General features: G+C 31.2%; 2 protein-coding genes and 1 non-coding gene across 3 annotated transcripts; 2 read left to right on the top strand and 1 right to left on the bottom strand.

Annotated features, from left to right (window-relative positions):
- Window positions 1–5,895: 5,895 nt before the first annotated feature.
- Window positions 5,896–9,255, top strand: LOC126680213 (uncharacterized). The gene is made up of 5 exons (XM_050375272.2): window positions 5,896–6,011; window positions 6,679–6,800; window positions 6,896–7,056; window positions 7,568–7,953; window positions 8,404–9,255. Exons 2-5 carry the CDS (start codon window positions 6,694–6,696, stop codon window positions 9,145–9,147), a joined length of 1,398 nt encoding a protein of 465 aa, XP_050231229.1. The 5' UTR covers window positions 5,896–6,011; window positions 6,679–6,693; the 3' UTR covers window positions 9,148–9,255.
- Window positions 9,256–10,243: 988 nt separating this feature from the next.
- Window positions 10,244–10,375, top strand: LOC126685252 (small nucleolar RNA snoR83). The gene has a single exon (XR_007643363.1). It is a non-coding gene; the product is annotated as a small nucleolar RNA snoR83 (small nucleolar RNA).
- Window positions 10,376–11,894: 1,519 nt separating this feature from the next.
- LOC126683156 (dolichyl-diphosphooligosaccharide--protein glycosyltransferase 48 kDa subunit-like) lies at window positions 11,895–17,160 on the bottom strand. Its single transcript, XM_050378991.1, has 13 exons — window positions 16,772–17,160; window positions 16,362–16,498; window positions 16,137–16,262; window positions 15,663–15,716; window positions 15,441–15,554; window positions 14,990–15,045; window positions 14,851–14,892; window positions 14,160–14,235; window positions 13,989–14,060; window positions 13,763–13,888; window positions 13,574–13,678; window positions 12,869–12,952; window positions 11,895–12,131 (listed from the first exon to the last, which is right to left on the bottom strand). Exons 1-13 carry the CDS (start codon window positions 17,043–17,045, stop codon window positions 12,084–12,086), a joined length of 1,314 nt encoding a protein of 437 aa, XP_050234948.1. The 5' UTR covers window positions 17,046–17,160; the 3' UTR covers window positions 11,895–12,083.
- Window positions 17,161–19,776: the final 2,616 nt, after the last annotated feature.

Below are 19,776 nucleotides of genomic sequence, written 5' to 3'. Positions count from 1 at the left end.
TCATCCTCACTATTGATCGGCACATCGTCAACTTGAACCACCTTCATAACATGCGGATTGTCAAGTGATTTTCCGCTTCGAAGCTCAATTACTTTTACTTGCTCTTTTAGATTTGATTCTGTTGTAGATGGTAGACCATCTTGAGCTATATTTTGAATCAAAATAGCCAATTGAGAAATTTGCGTCTCAAGACGGTGGCTGACCGCGGCTTGATTTTGGAAACCGGTTCTCATCTCCTCAATGAATTCGTCAATCTTGCTTCCTTCATCCACATTCCAATTTTGCTGAAAATCCGGTGATTGTTGTGGTTCATTATCAAAGTTGGAATTGAAATCCCATTCGTTTTGATGTGGGTGATAACTTGAATTAAAGTTCAAATTTTCATTGAAGTTCTCCCAAGTATCGTTCCAACCATAAGTTTCACTATCTTGCCATTGATCACCCATATAGTTGGCATGTCCATTCCAATCTGGATAGAGTACATGGCAGTCAGCTCGAGTATGACCAAAATCCCCACAAATTTCACAGTTATACTGAAAATTTTGGTACTGCATATAATTTTGATTCCATGCCATTACTCTTTCCAAAATAGGTACACCAAAAACAAATTGAGGAAAAACCAACAAATATCAAATTTTCTGCACACCCAAAAACAAGAACACCCCACGTAAAATCCAATAAACACAAAAATAAAATAAAATAAAAAACAGAAAATAAAAGCTAACACAATCAAAAATATAATACTCTTAATTTATTAAATACGCAATTGTCCCCGGCAACGGCGCCAAAAACTTGTTGGCAAATAATCGCAAGTGTACGATATCGCGCAAGTAATATAACTTGGAAGACCAAGTATCGATCCCACAGAGACAATGGACTTAATCACTAATTTCAAATATTCTTTAATCGGCTAGCTAGAAAAATCAATAGGGTTTTGTAATTTAATTAAACTAATATAAACTGAAAACAAATAATAAAATAGGGTTTAAAACAATAAGATTAAAAAGTTCAAGGATTGATAATCCCAAATAAATAAGTAAAATTATGGAATAGGATTTCTTAGTGATTTTATCGCGAATCGAGCTATTCTAAAGCACCGAATCCCGCCCTCTCAAGCCTCAAAGATCCGAATAAAATCACAACCTAATTAACTAACCAATTATTAACTCGCTCTCACGATATTAAAACTGAATTAAATAATCAAATTATAATTATGAAGCAAACTCAACGACTACCTAAATTCCAACCCGCTCTCACGGCGTTTTCCTCTAAGTTCTTAATTATCTATGTCTATTTAATTAACAATCTCTCAATTAGTTAACTAAACACAAAATCATGAACTAAGTAGCTAATTTAATCCAAGCAATAAGATTAATAATTAAGACACGAATTAACACTAATCCATCCAACCAAATAATTACCAATTTATAAGTTCATATCAACCCTCGAACAAGGGTTTTAGTTACACATATTAAAACTGAAACAAAACAAGAAGGATGATGAAGAAGAAAGCATAATTAAACAATAAATACCGGAGTTGTCAATTTCGGAAAGAATCGTCTTGATTAAGCTTGAAATCTTCAACAATCGTCTTGCAGAAACTAATTATAAACTACTTATAAACTGCTGAGAAACAGAAAACTAAAACGCTAATCTAAGAGAAAATAATTAAAACTAATGTATTCTAAATTATTCTACATCTTAAATTGAGTCTAGTACAAGGTCTTTATATAGTAGGAGAAGTTCCGGAGTCTTCTAATTCGTATTACAAATCAATTTGTAATAGGAATTGTAATTGTAATTTGAGGAGGAATTTAAGTCCGATTCAAAGTCTGCTGCACGCCAAATTCTCTTCTTTCCCGTTCGGGAAGCCATAGTTCCGTTCGTGACATGCCCAATTTTCTTCTTTCCCGAACGGAACAAACCATTCACGTTCGAAAAAACTGTAGACCGAAAGCTTTGAGATCTGATTCATTCTTGAGTCCCGAACGGGACAAGGCTTTTTCCGTTCGGGACTCATGCTCACTCTGCATGTTTTCCGTTCGTGAAACCTCTTTTTCGAACGGAACAACCCCTTTTTTCCTCAATCTCGTTCGTGAACTTCAATTCCTTCGTCCGCAAGCTACGCTTTTTACTCGTACACGCAATCCACCATAATTTTGCCCCAAATAGTCGTTTTTCACCTAATTTCCACTGAAACACTAACAAACACTATTAAACGTAAAAACGCCAAATAATGTATAAAAACAATACTACACATGATGAAAACCGAGTAAAATCGACCCTAAATATAGGAGTAAAATACTCCTATCAAGAATGAGAAGAAAAGGAATGGAGAAGAAAGAAAAAAGGAGAGAGATAAAAAGAAAATAAGTGACAGTTGTCACTTAAGAGTGGAAATGTAATATCCCGTATTTTTAATTTTTTTTTAAATTTATAATTTTAATTTTTGCATTCCGTCAAGTTTTAAGTAATTAATCATTATTATTATTATATATTTTTATTCAATTTTATTCAAGTCGTTCGTTGATTCGGTCGTGGTTCAATTCATATTTGTTGTTTATTTTTAAATCTTAAAAGAAAAAAGAAAAGAAAAGAAAATTTATATAAAATGAACCATGCAAATGATCCATGCACATATTATCCACGTTGGCCATTTTTCTTATAAACATAATAAGCCCATTTTTTCATAACCTTAGAAGCCCATCATGTTCTTTTATGCTGCATTATAAGAAGCAGAAACCAAACCTTGGTAACAGACTAGCAGTTCATTCGTTTTCCTCTTTAATATAAAAACCCTATTTCTCGTTTATTCTTTTCTGAACCGAGCTGCCACTCCCTTAAACAAATCTGAAACTTCATTAAACTCTACCCAAGCTCCATTCGATTCAAGCTCGGTAAGTAACGTATTAGTTTCGTTCATTCGACGCATTATCGTCCAATACGGTTCTTGATTTCGTATCTCATTGTTAGGCTTAAATTCGTTTGTTCTTTGACGGTTCGCATCGACTCAACGATCTCTTTGAATCTCACGTATTGGAATCAATTAAGGTACGTAAAGATTCCTCCGTTCGTCGCCGCTACGATTTGCCGTGTTCTTGATATTTTGTTTCTGTTTCTTCACTTGTTATTGCTGCCGATTTCTATATTGTCCTTAGGTATGAGTTATGTGTTTTAAATGATCATTAAACCATGATTCCTTGTTTGTTAATGAATTAATCTTGGCTTAATCTTGCGATTGTTCGGTTCGAGTCGCCGTTTGTTAATATGTGTTGTTGCCGATGTTATTGTTTATGATTGTTAGAAGAATTATGCTTCTAGGTTGCTTAGGTAACTATTTTTGTGTTAGTGATTGAGTTTCATAAACCCAGAAACTTCAACTTGATGGCTTTTCAATTTAATGTTTTCAAATATGAAAATGGCGGAAATTTAGTTGTTGATATGGGGAAGATGGCTAAGTGGCCACTTTGATCACCATATTCTTAGTTTAGGAATAATAGGTTATAATATTAGTTGCTGGGTTTGACAGATTTTGGCTAGAGGGAGTTTGTTGTTTTGAATCAAAAGAGATGGTTATTTATCTTGTTTGATCACCGAATTATTTTACTTAAATCAATTGAATCCTTCAAGTTAGTTTTACCTATTGATTTTGGTTAAATAATAACTTGAACTCGTTTTATTTTAAATAGACAATTTGAATACGTTAAATATTTATAACTTAAATTAATATAATTACTCGGGTAATTATATTTAATTTTAATTGAAATGTCATTTAGGATAAATTACAGTTTAGCCCCTAAACTTTCTAAAAGCTTATTCAAGATTAAGTTATATCTATTGAATAACTTTTGGATATGTTTATAATTTAGTGAATAGAAATTGAGAAATAAAATTTGATTTCGAAAATCAAATTGGCTAAAATACAGTTTAGTCCCTAAACGTTTATAAACTTAAAATGTTTAAGTTTTAGTTGTAACTTGGGTTACTTGGATTTGATATTATTGAATTCTATTTTGAATTAGATAATTATTTTATCAAGTATTTTAATTTATAATCTCGGGTTTATAAATTTAATAAATTTGGGTTAGACTGTGGTCGCCCAACAAGTGGGAAGAAGTTTGGTAGTTTTTAATAACTCGGCTGACTCACTGATATAAATTTTAACTTGGGTTAATTTAAATTATTTTTACTAATCACTCTAAATATTTTATATGATTTGTACTCTATAACTTGGGTTATATTTGGAACACATTTAAGATAAGTGTTTATTAAATATGGTTTGGTATTGTGTTGTGCTAGTCCTATGTGGTGTCTAGTACTCTTTAGAGTTAGGGTCTGATTTTAATTATGTTTTTAATATTTTATTTAGACCCGTCGACTGTTCGTACTTCAGAGGCGAACCAGAGTTAGGTGCTTGTCAGGATCACGTGGATTTAGCAAGTAGTGAGTTTATATCTCTATTTACCTCTTTATTAAGCAAATATTATATTTTGTATATGTATATGTATAAACAGCTTTCGAACTATTTTTCGGCATTGTGGATTTGATTTGGAACGTGCTACTCGATGGGCATCATCGGGACTGCGTGCGCACCGGTAATGATTATTATGGTATCGAGGTAGGTTTGAGATGCGTCTCACCTTAGTGAGGGCACCGGTGGAAGATACGTCTCCTGGGCTCACTATTTTATTAAGTGGTAGTCGGGAATCGGTTATTGAGATACGTCTCACCGACACGACAATGGATTTAGAATTGTGGTTTAGGGTTTCATTGAAAATCCATAATGAAAATGTTTTATTAAACGTCTTTAAAGGTTTTTAACTTAATAAATGTAAATGGTTATATAAACTCTACTCAGTAAATCTGACCCCGTTGTTTTCCCAAATTTTCCAGGTTTATGATTTGAGCTTTGGTCGATCTCCGTTTCTTCATTTTCGGAGGTTCTTTATTTTATTTTTCAGAATAAAAGAGTCGAACTATTTTAAACTCTTAGACCGCAGTAGTAGTTTCATATTATTCATGTCTTAGTCTTACGTTTATAGTTTTGACTATTGTTTGTTGGATTGATCCAACTATTACTTTATCGCTTTTGGCATGATTACAGTGTTTATGGTATTTATATTATATTTCCATACTGTTGGAGTTATAATTTCAGATAAGTATACTTTGAATATATGTTGCTTATTGTACTGGTAGACTAGGCTGAAGTTTCGGTTGCCCCCGAGCATGTGGTTTTCTGCAGGTACATTGTTTTAAATGATATAAGTTGGTTATCCGCAAGGCTAGCTTCGGGTTTTGGTACAACCATACCCATACCCTAGCGCCGGTCACGATTCATGAAAATGGGTCGTGACAGGAAACAATATGGTTAGAGTAAAATAATAATAAAAGATAGGTATAATTATAATATAAATAGGTGTTAGAGTAAAAAAATAAAAACATTAAAATGGTGAGGTATTTTCTCTATCTTTTTCTTGTTGAGGTAGAAAATCAAATTATTTTTAAAAATAGAGTATTTATCCTAATTTTCTCTTAATAAAATTTAAGAAGTTTAGTGACGTTTCTTTTAAGGGATTTTTGTGATAGGAGGGACTAAATTCAGGTAGCATGGTTGATTTACGACCATAATGTTGATGATTTTAAAAATTTGGAATATAAAAAAAGAAGTAAAAAAGATGGAAATTTTTAAAAATTAAACGAAAAATAAGGAGATGATATAAAGCACAGAAGAGAAAAGATGAAAAAGAAAGAAATTGAAAATATAAAAAAAAAATGCTATTCTTAATTCTAAAATGAAAATTGCAATGGGCTATAGAGGACAAAGAACAGAATGAAAGAAAAGAAAGGGATGGCCATACAAACAAGAAAACATCACTAAATTAATTCCTTCACATCATAAATGGAAAAAGAAAAGAATCCTTAATCCCAACTTGATTATATAAAGCTGAAGAAAGTTGATGACAATTAATCTGAACTCTCTGGTTTAGCCAACAGTCCACCAATAATTAAAGGTATGTATCTAAAATGTTTACTTTTCAATTTATTTTATCTCATGATTTTTTTTATCAAGAATAATTGCTCATTAATTATTTATTTATTAGCAGAAGAAAAAACGCCTCATAAAAGTGATATATTTTTAAAATAAAAAAGAAAATAATAAAATCTTTTAAGAGGAAGAGAATAATAATTTGATTCGACTTCAAGAGCTTGATGACAATTAGTAGTTTTTAATTTTATCATACGTTATTCATTAAATTAGTTGTTGGTATTAAAAGTTTTAGGGCTTTTAGTCACTAAATTAATTTGTTTTACAAACAACAAATTATTTTTAATGATTTCAGCTCAATTTGAATTTACATGACAAGTTTGCATAATGATGGATTCTAAATTTTTATGGTCATGAAACTTGCATTTTATGTATTTTTTTTACAATGTGAAAAGTTTCGGTTGCCAAATGAATTCTATTCCGCATGAAATGACTAAATATTACCTTTTATATATAATTTTAAAGTTTAGTGTGTAAATAGAAACAAATTAAAATTTCGTGATTAAAATAAATAACACAATAATTGTATATCTCAAAAATTTAATATCCAATTAATTGTACAAATATCTTATATGTATAAGAGTTCAATTTTTAACGCTTTTCGACAAATTGTTGGTGCACGTATGATGCGAAAAAGCTCAGAAAATATGGGGGATGCTGCCTCAACTAAATTCACATGGAAAATTGACAACTTTTCCAAGTTGGCTGCAAAGAAACTCTATTCAGACATTTTCATTATCAGAAGATGTAAATGGTATAATTAATTTTATTATAAATCATAGTTGATTTCAATTTTAGTTTAGCATAAGTACTATATATTTTGATGTGATGGTATAATTAAATTTGCAGGCGTTTGCTTATTTTACCAAAAGGAAACGTCAATGCGGATCATTTATCAATCTATTTGGAAGCTGCTGAGTCCACAAATTTGCCAAATGGTTGGAGCAGAGATGTTAATTTTGGCCTATCAGTAATTAATCACTTCAATAACAAATCTACAGTGAGAAAAGGTACATGATTTAATTTTTCTTAACTAAAATAATAATCAAGTTATTATTTAGGCGAACTTATCTTAATTAGGTCCTTGTATTTATTTATTTGATCCTTTTACAAAACTTATGTCTTTAGTCTGTATACTTAAATTTATTTTGAGTTCTTAGGTCTTTTTTTTTACAGTGAATGTGCATTACAGTTGTTGCAAAAAAAACGTGTGCGAGATTGAATTTAAATATCGATCTAACTCAACATGTTGGAAAAAAAGCCACATCATTGAACTTGGTAAAGGATCGGCTAAATAAAAATATAAAAGTATAGGATCATATTGAATAAATTTTGAAGAAAAGACCGATAAACAAAAAGTCGAAAGTATAAGAGCTTTTTTTATATCTTAAGTTGAAATTGTTAATCAGTTAACGGCGACTGAGTAACACGCTCACGGCTTAAGCCTTATTATTTCTTTTAAATTTATTTTAACTCGTGATAGGGAAAAGTTGAGCATTACTAATATAACATAATGTTCAGATACAAAACATGTATTCAATGCAAGAGAATGCGATTGGGGATTTTCTACTTTCATTCCTCTCAGCAAACTGAAAGATACTGCTGCAAGGTATCTAGTGAATGATACACTAACAGTTGAAGCCGAGGTTCAAGTCCATAGTGTTGTGCATTACTCTGTGCCCGAACCTGTTAAGGAAGTTATTAAAGATGAGCCCAAACTGCCCAAGCCAGTTCAAACTCCTGCAGATCAACCGACGACGGTTGAACCACCAGCTGCTACGGTAACTGCTAAACCAGTGAATCAGACTGGAGGAGCAGTTCAAACAGAAGCTCCCATTAAGAAACAAGAAATTGTGAAGGAATCACTTCCGCCTCCTACTATTGTCGACGAAAAGAATCTTGCTCGGGTAATTTTCTTACCTATTTTGTTGGGCGTTATGTGCTTGATTTTAACATTCGCAAAGGTCAAAAATTCGTGATGTTAACCGAAGTTTAAATTGTTTTATTTCCATAATTAAATTTTAATTTTCTAGCAATATGAGAAAACTAAATAATTTGCGGATCATTTATGTTTACATTAAAGTATAACGTGACAAAATTAGAAAGATATATTTGTCCTTATCGTACTGCTTGCATGGAACGTTAAAATGTGTACCATTTTAATTTTGACACATCATTTAAAAGTTAGTATCAATTTTAAAATAAAGTATATAGTATATGATAACATTAAAGTAAATAAAATATCGCGTAGATGTTTGATAATCGGAATAAAACAAAAATTGAAGTCGGATTACCGCTTTGTGGACAAGATCTTGCAAACTCTTAGCTCATTTGTTCAATTCATCTTTGGAAAACAGGATCCTCCCTCAATATCTGTACCATCCTCCCCAGATGTAGAGAAAATTTCTAAGAATCTCGTGACCGAAATTTCAAACCGGACAAGGACTCAAAAATCAATTCCCAACAATGAATTTCCAGTTCCAAGCCAAGCAACTAATCCTGAACTTGTGCATCAGAAAAAAGAAGCATTGCTCGGCTTCTTCAACATGTCGTTAGAGGCTATACAACAAGCCAACGCCTTCAGAAATATCGAAAGGATCATCATTGAACTCGCTAACAATACTACGATCACTTTACAAGAGAAGACAATTCTTGAAGATTTAGCTTCACGTTTGACAGAGTTTCAAGAAAGCATTCCGAACTCTACAATAGTAACAGAAACTGTGAAAGATCGCAGAATCTCTCTAGCGGAAAAAACTGCGAATCTCAATTCGAGATTGGAGAAAAGGCAGAAGGAAATAAGTTCCTTGGTGGAGAAATTCTCGAGGCTTTCCGAAGAGGAAGCGAAACTCGAAGCTGAAATTCAGCGGTTAATGATGCGAAAAGAGGAGCTCGTTACGCAGAAGAAATCCGCTGCAGTTGAGTTGCAGAAAGCGAATGAAGGAGCGTCTAGAGAGCTTGAAGAATGGAGAGGTTTAGAAGGGGAAATCAAGGAGTCTAATGGAGAATGGCGTGGAGCTAAGGAGAAATTAGCATTAGCTAATGTGCGTTGGAAATTGTTTAAAGAGGATCTTGGTCTTGGAAATCTTAATATTTCGTAAATATTTGTGTAATTGAATCTTTATATGTTTCATGTATATTGTGTTTATTTTGAATGGAATTCATTTAAGATTGATTCTTTTATGATACCATCCGTATTATAAGTTCAATTTAAACCGGTTTAATTGTGTATTTTGTGTGTCGTTTAAATAGCCATATTAATAATTGCGGATACCAATGAGCTATAGTTCAAATTGTATAAACGCTAGGCAGCAGACTGATAGGTCGTGGGTTTGTTTCCTCCCACAAACGCTTCCCCTCCCCAATTATCAAAAAAAAAAAAATATTGGGGATAATTTTAAAATATCTAAATAAAATAAAATAAAGACTCATCTTTGATTATTAAATTAATTATATTCATTATTTTATTAAGTAGCAAATATACTAAATTATTACTATTATAAAAATTAGATATTTTTTTGATTTTTTTTAAAATTTATTATAATTATATTTTATGACCACTACAAATTATCAAAATTAATAAATATTAGTATTATATTCATTATCCAGTAAACTTTTGCATAAGTCAAAAGTTCATTTTCCCCCTTCAATTTGGTAAAATAGACTAAATAAGATCAAACTCCGAATTTTTGCGAATAAACACTTTCAAAATTGGCCTTTCGAACAAAAACACTTTTAAATTTGGAGTTTTGCTTTACCCCTTGAGCTCGAAATTGAGAAATAATTTTCTACCATCTCAGCTCCAATCTATATAATGCTTCAATTATTGTTTACCAATTCAATTTAAAGTGATCTAAATTAATCAACATACGGTGTGTTTGTCCAAAATTCTGAATTAGTCTTCAATTTATAGTTTGAGCCAAGTTCAGGAGGCAAAATGAAACTTTCTGGGGAACGTATTAGAACAAAAGGACAAAATCAGAAGAAGATGGGGATAATATTTGTAATAGATTAAAATAAAAGGGCCTCCGCATAATAAAAGAAAAGCTATCGAAGCGGAACCCTAACTATAAGTAAATCAATATAAATAGAGCAGTAAGCAGCCACATTAGTTCAAAAGCAAAGCAAATGGTGAATTTCAAAATCTTGATTTTATGTTATTTTCCAATTATTTTCATCTATTTCTTGGCCTTCATAATCCCAGCTAAGCTAAGAAAAGGTGCTTATCTGATTCATGGGAGGCCTAAAGCAATGCTGGAAGTTTCGCTGATAATGCCTTTTTTTTTATTTCTTTCGGAAGGCATTTATTAGTAACTTCATCACACATTTAACCCTAAACCCACTTTTTAATGATTTTTAGTAATTTTTAATTTTTAAAGCAACCCAGTTTTTAATGATTTTTCTGATTAAAATTTAATTATTTTCCATGGAAAATTCAGTATTCGATCCATTTTTTGCAGGTTCTGTATTCGACCCTGAGTCCCTCTATTCTGATCTAGAGAATTGAAATGTGATATTCCAGTACTCGAGTTACCTATACTGATTGTTTTAAATCATGCAAAACAAAAACTTTATTATGGTTCATTTTAATGATTAAAATATAATCCACTTAAATGTGAATGTATATAATTTTATCAGATTTGATGTAATTTTTATTATTAATTATTTAAATCAATTAAAAACTAAATTTTTAAATTAGTTTTATTTACAAATAATACACATATAATTCAGTTATTGAAATTTCAACAGAACTAAATTTTAAGGGGCATCTTTTAAAATTTTGCTCGTGGGGTTATTGTTTTGTTTTGTCATTCACACGGATTAAAAGGATAATAATTATATCCATTTTTGACATGGATATAGTTTTACCTTTCATTTTTTGACATGGATAATACACATTTTTTGACATTTCAAATCTATCACCAAATCAATTTCTGGTGTATTTTTGCTGATGTGTCCACCGGAATCCGGCGGATTTGAAAAAAAATGAAAGGTAAAAATACACTGAAAAACTAATCGGTGATAGATTTGAACAAAAATGAAAGTTCATGGTTTTATATGACAACTTTTAAAAGTCGTGATTAAAATGAAACTTCGTGTAAAGTTCATGATTTTTTATGAAATTAACCCTTATTTTTATGAAGTTCTTAAAATAATTAATAAATTCTAATTAGTTAAAATAAAGGTATTTATCAAAAAAAAAAAGTTAAAATAAAGGTATTAATTGAAGGCCAAATGTTGTAAAAAAGCCAAACCTTTCACAAAAGTTTCACAAAAGTCATGACCTTTAAATTTTGTCGATTTTAGCCAAAAACTGATCATTTGGTTTCACAAAAGTCCTGACCTTTCAATTTTGTCGATTTTGGCCAAAAATGAATTATTTGGTTTCACAAAAGTCCCGACCTTTCAATATTTGGCATGCCACATAGGCGCCACATATGCGTCACATAGGCAAATTGAAATCAAATTGAGAGTTGGCCACAATTGAAACCAAATAATTTGTTTTTGGCCAAAATCGACAAAATTAAAAGGTCAGGACTTTTGTGAAACTTTTATGAAAGGTTTGGTCTTTTTACGACATTTGGCCTTAATTGAATGTTAAAACTACTAAAAACTGATGCGGACTTCTTAGATGGAGGACATGTAAAATACAAAAAATATTCTTTTATTTTTAAACGGAATGGATATAATTTATTTTTACCGAATAAAATACAAGTTTATAAAAATATTTAACATGATTTATTTATTACTGTATCTTTTACTAAAGAATTTAAGCTTCAGTTTTAATGAGCGGGACTTCAACTAAAAGTAACATTTTTATGCATCTAAACTAACTGTAAAATAAAAATAAAAAATTGACATCCTCTGATTTCTATATAAGTTCATATAGATTTGAGAGAAAAAGTGGGGGCAAAAGGCACCAAGCTAAATCAAAATTCCTAATACATTCTCTCCACCAAACAAAACAGAACACTCTTCAATTCTCATCCATGGTTTAAGGAGGAATCAGGGAAGACTGCTGTCCGAAATTTTATAGCTATTTGCTGTAGAGGTAAACTAGAGTGAAAACGAAGAAGCCTACCATCTGCTCATCAATCACCACACAAAACGCATTAGAGAACCTCGAAAATAACATCATATCCTGAAGGATAATCATTTAGGATAACATTACATGTGTAACGCCAAAGTTATGTACTTGTTATAGATACAACTAAAATTCAATAAACAAGCGAGTTCATTTAAATTTTGCATCGAGATCAATCTTAGCAGAAATAGTTAATATCTGAACAGAAACTACACTGTGCGGTTCAAGATTGTCCAGTACAAGTTGCATCAAGGCAAGCCTATGATGTTAAGAATCAAAATTGAATGGATAATAATATCTATAAAGAATAGAAGTTTCAGATTCTAGCAAATGTTGAGTATTTGTAAGTAGTCAAATTATAGGAGAAGCTTGAGTATTGGTAAATGTAGTGTAATATATTGCACGAAATTGGAAATGTTGAAATAAAGAAGGCAAAATGGCTTTTACTAGAATAAGTTATTAATATATAATTTTAGAAACGGAAACAAAATTGGAAACATAGGTTCCACCAAGTTCCTGAGCAACATTGAGAGTGTCATTTTCTAGGGAAAAAAAAACTATTATTGGGAGATCTATAGGAGTCTACTAGATACTAAATGTCGTTAATATGTTTGGCACTAGGGGAGCCATTTCGCCCATTTCGTCAAGATACCAATTCATTAAAACAAACATTGCCTTCTACACACATATAATCACTTGAGAAAAACAAGATAAAGGTGAGAGGCAGTGAAACTTACCATAGAAAATGATGCTCCATAATAAGGATAAGCTGCCAGAATGAATCTTTCATATTCATTGTGCCTATAGGGACGGACTGGAATCTGCGTCATAACCCAAACATTATTGGCAGTGATAGCACAAAACCATTATATACGCAGTTACAGCACAAAAACCATAATATAGGACAAGGTTAAGTTTGAGTATCGCAGATAAACAAAACATTGTGAAAAATTATTGAACGTAGCTTGGTTAGATTTTAGTTAAGCGGTTGAAAACAAATAATCTCAAAGGACAAGTTAAATGCTTACAACATCTATCACAATGGTAACAACCAAAGGCACCACAAAATCAGAACAAGACAAATTTGAAAAATATTTGATTTAGCCTAGTTCACAATAGAGCTAGGATCTGGATTTTCCCAGTAGCTAAAGGCTACTATACTTCATGTTTTGGTTCAACTATCAGTTTAGTCATATTTTGTAACATAAAACAGTGGTAAACTGTAAGCAGTTTTCTGCAGCCAGAAATTCTTAATCAGTTGGTTTCCCAATGTATACAGTCAGATCTACTGCATGTCTAGAGATCTTATTGTGATTATATTATTACTTGAAAATCACAGATGGTAGCATATTGATAGAAAACTTCCCTGTATTGACATTAGTAATGAATTTCAAACATACTTTGTGAGCTAGATTATCCCCGACATATGAGCAAGTGCATACCTGCTTTGACAAAGACAAGCTGGTATATCCAAGTCTTTGATAGTCAATCTTGAACTGGAAAACCCCATAAACATCTGGAACCTTGAAAGTAGTATAATAGAGACCCTGAAATACCAAATGGTTAGAGATTTTCACGAGAGAAGATTAGCAATATCATGTGTGCATGAGCTCAATAATCGAAAAATATACCTTCTTATCAGTTGATAGGTTTTTCAACACATAGGGACTCATCATGTAAAACTGCAATTGAACATCATCTGCTACATATGGTTCCCAGGCTGTTCCTGACCACTCATAAATTTCAACAGAGTAATCCTGCACCAAAAGTCAACATTTTCCACTTAATCATTTTCCTCATTTGTTGTAGGACTTTATTATAAAACAAGATACTAATGTGATGAAAATGAAACATTACCGAATCATCCTTGATTCTGTACATTGCAGGTTCATCTCCCTCCCCAGCTTTTCCGTGTCTTACATTTTCAGCCTGTAAACAACAAAATATCTCACCATTTGCCAAATGGATCCCCAGAAAGAATGTATTAAACATTAAAAAGAATAAAATGCTTTGATCAATATGCCTTACCTTAAGATGGCCTCTTTCATGGAAAACCCATTTGCTCAGCTCAACCAAAAGCTGTTCATTACCAGATTTCTCGTGTCTGTTATTATTAAAGAGAAGACCCCAAACAAAAAAGACATTTCTATTTCAGCATTTTGTTAAAGTTGAACAAGCATCAATAGTATCTGAGAGATTCATCGTGTTGTTGTTGATGATGATGACAATGATGCTAAAATTCATTCAAATTTAGATTCAAAAATGTGTCAGAGAGGATTGCTAATATGAATACACAGCATTGCTTGTCATTACCATTCAGGACAACTTTTTTTAAATACAGTTTTTACTTAGTAGAACAATAAAAGTTTCTTAAGGTCCATATGCATAAAATATTCTCTACAAAACACTTTCTACATGTTCAAATCTGCAACTATTTTCTACATGCAAATGGATTCGTACTATTCATGATTCTAGCAACTGGAGTCAAGCCGGATTCACAAAAATGTTTCGTTGCAAAAATTGATTCCTTTCATAAAAAGGGACCGTTCCTGAAGTAGCATGATGTAAAGTATTCATCAGGAAATTCGTCTTAATTACAATACTTTGCACTAGTGTCATGAAATAGAGTCGAGAAACTCACATTTTATATGCAGAGGCACATAAAGATCTAGACTAAATAACAATCTATGGCGTATTCACATATAGAAAATTCACTTACTTTCTTGGGCTTCCTGCCTTCTGCACCCCAGATCTGAAGAATCTGGGGAAGACAAAAAATGTAGCGACTTAATAACCCAGTAAGCTTCATCAGCAATATCAATATGAAGCAAAAAGGTCAGAAAGAAACGCCACCATACCTATTGCTGAACATGCTTAATGAACCAGCTATTAAAACGCGGGCATTATTCCTTGCCTGCAAGAAAATGATGTTAAACGTTTTTCATACTTTGGAAAAACATGGACAGCCATACTCATCATGTTAAATGTACCAAAGCTAGGAAAATTCACTAGTTGTTTATGACACCATAAATAGTTGACAAAATTATATTCTAAATATGAATGCATAAAAAAATTTCAATTTCAAATAGACTTGATTAGTTAGGAGGAAATATATGAATGGTATAAGTAATCACAGTTCTGTAACTAAAAGAAATAGCCATGACACTGAAATCACATTAAAAGATAGACTAGCAGCAGCTTTGAACCTCCTTGTACTAGCATTTTTACTAATGCATGCTGAAAAACATAAAATCATTAACCGATTTCTAATACAACTTCTTTACAAAAGGTAGAGAAAAAATATTATACCTGCACAATTGACACTAAAGAAATAGCAGATCCAGTAAGTGATGGAGGATTTGACAACTTAGCATTGGGATTAGCTGAATAGGATGAAGGAGAACCTGAGAGAACTTTCAATACCTAGAAGTGTTGAATTTGTCGATTATAAATTGACATTGCAGTAACCATTTAAGATACAGATGCTACCAGAAGTTACAAAGTGCAGAAGACCAATGCGCCTTCTCTTACCAAGCTATTGGAGGGATTTGTTGTATGACCGATCCCTCGGAAAAGAACAGGAGCCTGAGACAATTTACAAAAGAATTAATCAGAAAGTGTTTTGAAAGTCATAAATAAAAGAATCTATTTAGGCCATTCTCATGTTTTGAAATTCCATAGTTGGTAGAATCCAGCACTTTTAACTTAATAAAAGGGCATTTTTAATACATTTTGAAACAAACGGTATCATGCCAATAATGACATGATTTCAATCCATATCTTCTACACAAGACCAATAAAATATATCCTAAAAAAATGGCAACTGAATGCTGGAACGCAATAAACTCTACCTAAGACAGCGGCTAAAGTAATCCATGAACTATGTCTAACAAAATTCTACTTTATTGGTAACTAAACAAGTACTTAAAATGCAAGAAAACTTAAGCAAATGAAGATTACTAAAGCTGCTAAAAATTATTAAAAAACACGAAAGGTTTTGCTTACATCAATTTCCGTTGTGCCCAATACAACATCAGACTTAATAAAATCATCACTCGCAATCAATGTATGATCTCCTTCCGTCTCTGAAACAGCATAGCTAGAATGATCAAGAACCATAGCCGAAGGATCCTATTTCACAGACAAACACATAATAAATATATTATAAACAGAAACTAATACAAATAAGAAAAAAAGATAACATATTAATTACAAAACATAGAAGAAAACCTCATCCAAATCAACGCCAGCGTCGGTAGCAACATCACGAATCAATTCAGAAGCATTAACATCAGCAGCAATAATCAAATCATGACCCGAATCAACAAAATCCACAATAGCAGCTTGGTTAATCGACCCACCAAACCCTAAGTAACAACAACACGAATTCTCATTTCTACATTCACTTCATAATCACAAAGGAAAAAAAATCGACCCTATCAACCAGTGGCGGAACCAGAAATTAAATTTTTATAAGGCTGACAAGATTATACTAAAAGTTTGTAAGCCGGGCAAAATTAACAAAACATATAATTTTTAAAAAAATACATTATTAAATTTTTTATTTATATCGGCAACTGCCCACCCATAATTTCTTCCTAGTTCCGCCCCTGCTAACAACAATCATACTGAGAACTCACTCTCAGCGAATGGGCAGAAAAGAATCAATGCGTCGTAATGATACTTCCCGTAACGACGGAGGCTGATCTTAGGATCGTCGGCGAGCTTGAAATCGAGATTGAAGCCCCGTGATTTGAGAGAATTGAAGTACAAAGAGTGTGAGGATTTGAGAGCGAAGTCGTCGAGTAAAACGAGGACACGTCGGTCATTTGGGGAATCGGGATTGAAGGAATTGCAGAGGAATGGAAGGAATTGAAGTACAGAGAAGATGATCAGTAGTAATTTGTTTGCCATTTGTTTTTGTTCTTTGATTCAGATTTTGTGAGAGGACACTGTAGAGTGATGAGTTGTTGTTTTGTTCGTTAGGATGTGCACGTGTATGCCTTGTCGTATGGAATGTGCTTCAGGAAGAAACGACATGCATTAAAATTAAATATTTTGCAGCTACTACCCAATCGATGTATAATATAGCAGCTAGAGAATTTTACGTATTTATCTTAAAAATAAAAATATAAAAATGATTGTTTTTTTTATTTTAAAATGGATTTTTTTTAAAACTCTACGTTTTTTTGATATTTGTATTTTACTCTCGATTTTATAATAATTATGATGTTACTCCGTTATCATGTAAGTATCATCACATTATTATCTGCTATTATAATTTTTTTATAATTTTTTTATGTAAATATCATATTACCATACTATTATCATAATCTTATCATTTTATTATCATAAAATCTTATTATATTATTATCTTTACATTATCATTTTGTTATCATAATTTTTCAGTCATTTTTTCCCTCTCTATATAGGTATTATATTATCATAATTTTATATTACTAAAAAAAGAGAAGGCGCACACACCAGCCTAAAAAATAGAGCAATGATCACTGCAAAAGATATGTTTTTGGAAAAACCTTTTACTCAATTCTCATTTTTAGGGATGGCAATGGGGCGGGATTGGGACGGAAAAGCCATTTCCATCCCCATCTCTACGTCTATGGGAAATCCCTATCTATGTCCCCATTTAATGAATGGAAATAAAATCATCTCCGTAGAGAATTTATGGGAATCCCCGTTTTCCATATAATTAAATGTAATTTATAATTAATTTTATTATTTTTATAAGATATTTTATTTTTTTTATAGAAAATACTATTATTTTTTATAATATTGTAGATAGAAACTAATAAAAAAGCTAAGTTAAATTATATATAACATATTAAAATTTATAATATAATATAAATATGTATAAATATAAATGGGGTCCCTATGGGGACGGGGATGGAGATACACATGGATGGGGACTATACTTCCCGTTCCTTCTCCATTACCGTGGTTGGGAAATGATTTTTCCCCATTCCCGTATTCATGGGAGTAATTGGTAGGGATTTCCCGCCTCATTAGAGACGGATTCCCACGGGAAACAGGGATTTCCCTCCCCATTGCCATCCCTACTCATTTTACTCACTACTAAGCTTAGCATCTAAATGGACCTGGAAATCATGTTTGAAATCTGTCTCCTATTTCGCATCTCGGACACAGTAGGACATACGACAACATCAAGACAGCCTCTACCAGTATCCCCAGATCTACCATTAATTAAATTAAATAAAAAATATTAAATGATATATTACCAAAATATTTAAATAATTACAAAAAATAATTTTGGTTGTATTATAAAGGATATTTTTAATACAATCTCGTTATAAATTAGATGTTAATGATAAAAATAAAAGCTAAGGAAGGTAATAAATTACATGATTCAAAAAAAAACTAATAATTAATAATTTACAGTTTAGTATTAAAAATAAAATATATAATCTAAAAATAAAGCAATGTAAAACATAAATAAGTATTTTCTCAATAACATATTTTTTTTGATAAATTCTCAATAGTCCGTTTTAAAATATAAATTATTTTTACTTTGATATTGAGAAAATTAATATTTATTGAGACATCAATAATAATTGCAGATCATCCAGTTTCATGTTAAAAAAAATAGAATGAATGATTTCTATATGTACATAAAAAATTATGCTAACTTTTCAATTATCAATATTGTTAATAATTATTTTATATAAATTCTTATGACAACATCATTATATATGTTTTTGGCTAAATTAAGAAAATTCGATTACTCAAATTTATTTATTTATATTTTATTTATTGATTATATGACTTTCTTTTTCAATTGTTCAAATAAAAACAAAAATATAAGATTTACTTATAATGTGAGTGTACAACAAAAATAAAAAATAAGCTGGATCGGTGTGTGTGTTAGAATTTGTTAGGTGGATATGACAAAAGTTTAAATTTGCATGGATCTATTTTGGAATTAGAACTTAGGTCAATAATTAAAGTGGACCAAAACAATCATGCAAAATATTAGGCATTTACATTGATTGCTAATATTTTATATTTTTTATATTTATACAGCTCAACACCCTTTTATTAATAAAGTGGACCAAAACAATCATGCAAAATATTTCTAATTATATTTGTTTCAATTTTAACCGTTAAAAAATGGCTATATACTTCATATATAATGCAATCATTTTAAGTTGATTTAGCCAAAGTTTAAATTTGCATGGATCTATTTTTGAATTAGAATTTACGTCAATCAATAAGGTGGCCAAATATAAGTAAACTACAAAGTTTTTTTTAGAAGTATCAATAGGCATTTACATTGATTGCTAATATTTTATATTTTTCATATTTATACAGCTCAACACCCTTTTATTAAGAAAGTGGACCAAAACAATCATGAAATTTATTTCTAATTATATTTGTTTCAATTTCAACCGTTAAAAAATGGTTATATACGTTTGTGATACAAAAAACTAGAAGAGCTACAAAATAATAGGAAAAGGAAAAAAGAATATGTTCTAAACGAACAAATTTTTCCTGCAAAACAAGGCTACATGAACTCCTACTACTTTTTAACGTGGATACCATTTCTAGGCTTCTAATGTGGCATCAGCTATACAAAATTTAGGGTTTTTGACATATTTGTGTCTCATAA

This window comes from Mercurialis annua, linkage group LG5, assembly GCF_937616625.2.
Source record: "Mercurialis annua linkage group LG5, ddMerAnnu1.2, whole genome shotgun sequence".
Classification (NCBI taxonomy): domain Eukaryota; kingdom Viridiplantae; phylum Streptophyta; class Magnoliopsida; order Malpighiales; family Euphorbiaceae; genus Mercurialis; species Mercurialis annua.
Note: the sequence above shows the minus strand (reverse complement) of the source record. Positions and strands in the feature narration are given on the sequence as shown.

What these genes read in the sequence shown, in the direction of transcription:
- LOC126680213 (XM_050375272.2), top strand. Translation starts at nt 6,694, where the DNA reads ATGGGGGATGCTGCCTCAACTAAATTCACATGGAAAATTGACAACTTT. An exon ending in ATTATCAGAAGATGTAAATG is followed by an intron (nt 6,801 to 6,895) that starts GTATAATTAATT and finishes TTAAATTTGCAG; the next exon opens with GCGTTTGCTTATTTTACCAA. An exon ending in ACGAAAAGAATCTTGCTCGG is followed by an intron (nt 7,954 to 8,403) that starts GTAATTTTCTTA and finishes TTTGGAAAACAG; the next exon opens with GATCCTCCCTCAATATCTGT.
- LOC126683156 (XM_050378991.1), bottom strand. Translation starts at nt 17,045, where the DNA reads ATGGCAAACAAATTACTACTGATCATCTTCTCTGTACTTCAATTCCTT. An exon ending in CTGGCGTTGATTTGGATGAG is followed by an intron (nt 16,263 to 16,361) that starts GTTTTCTTCTAT and finishes TCTGTGAAATAG; the next exon opens with GATCCTTCGGCTATGGTTCT. An exon ending in ATGGAGCATCATTTTCTATG is followed by an intron (nt 12,132 to 12,868) that starts GTAAGTTTCACT and finishes ATTGATGAGCAG; the next exon opens with ATGGTAGGCTTCTTCGTTTT.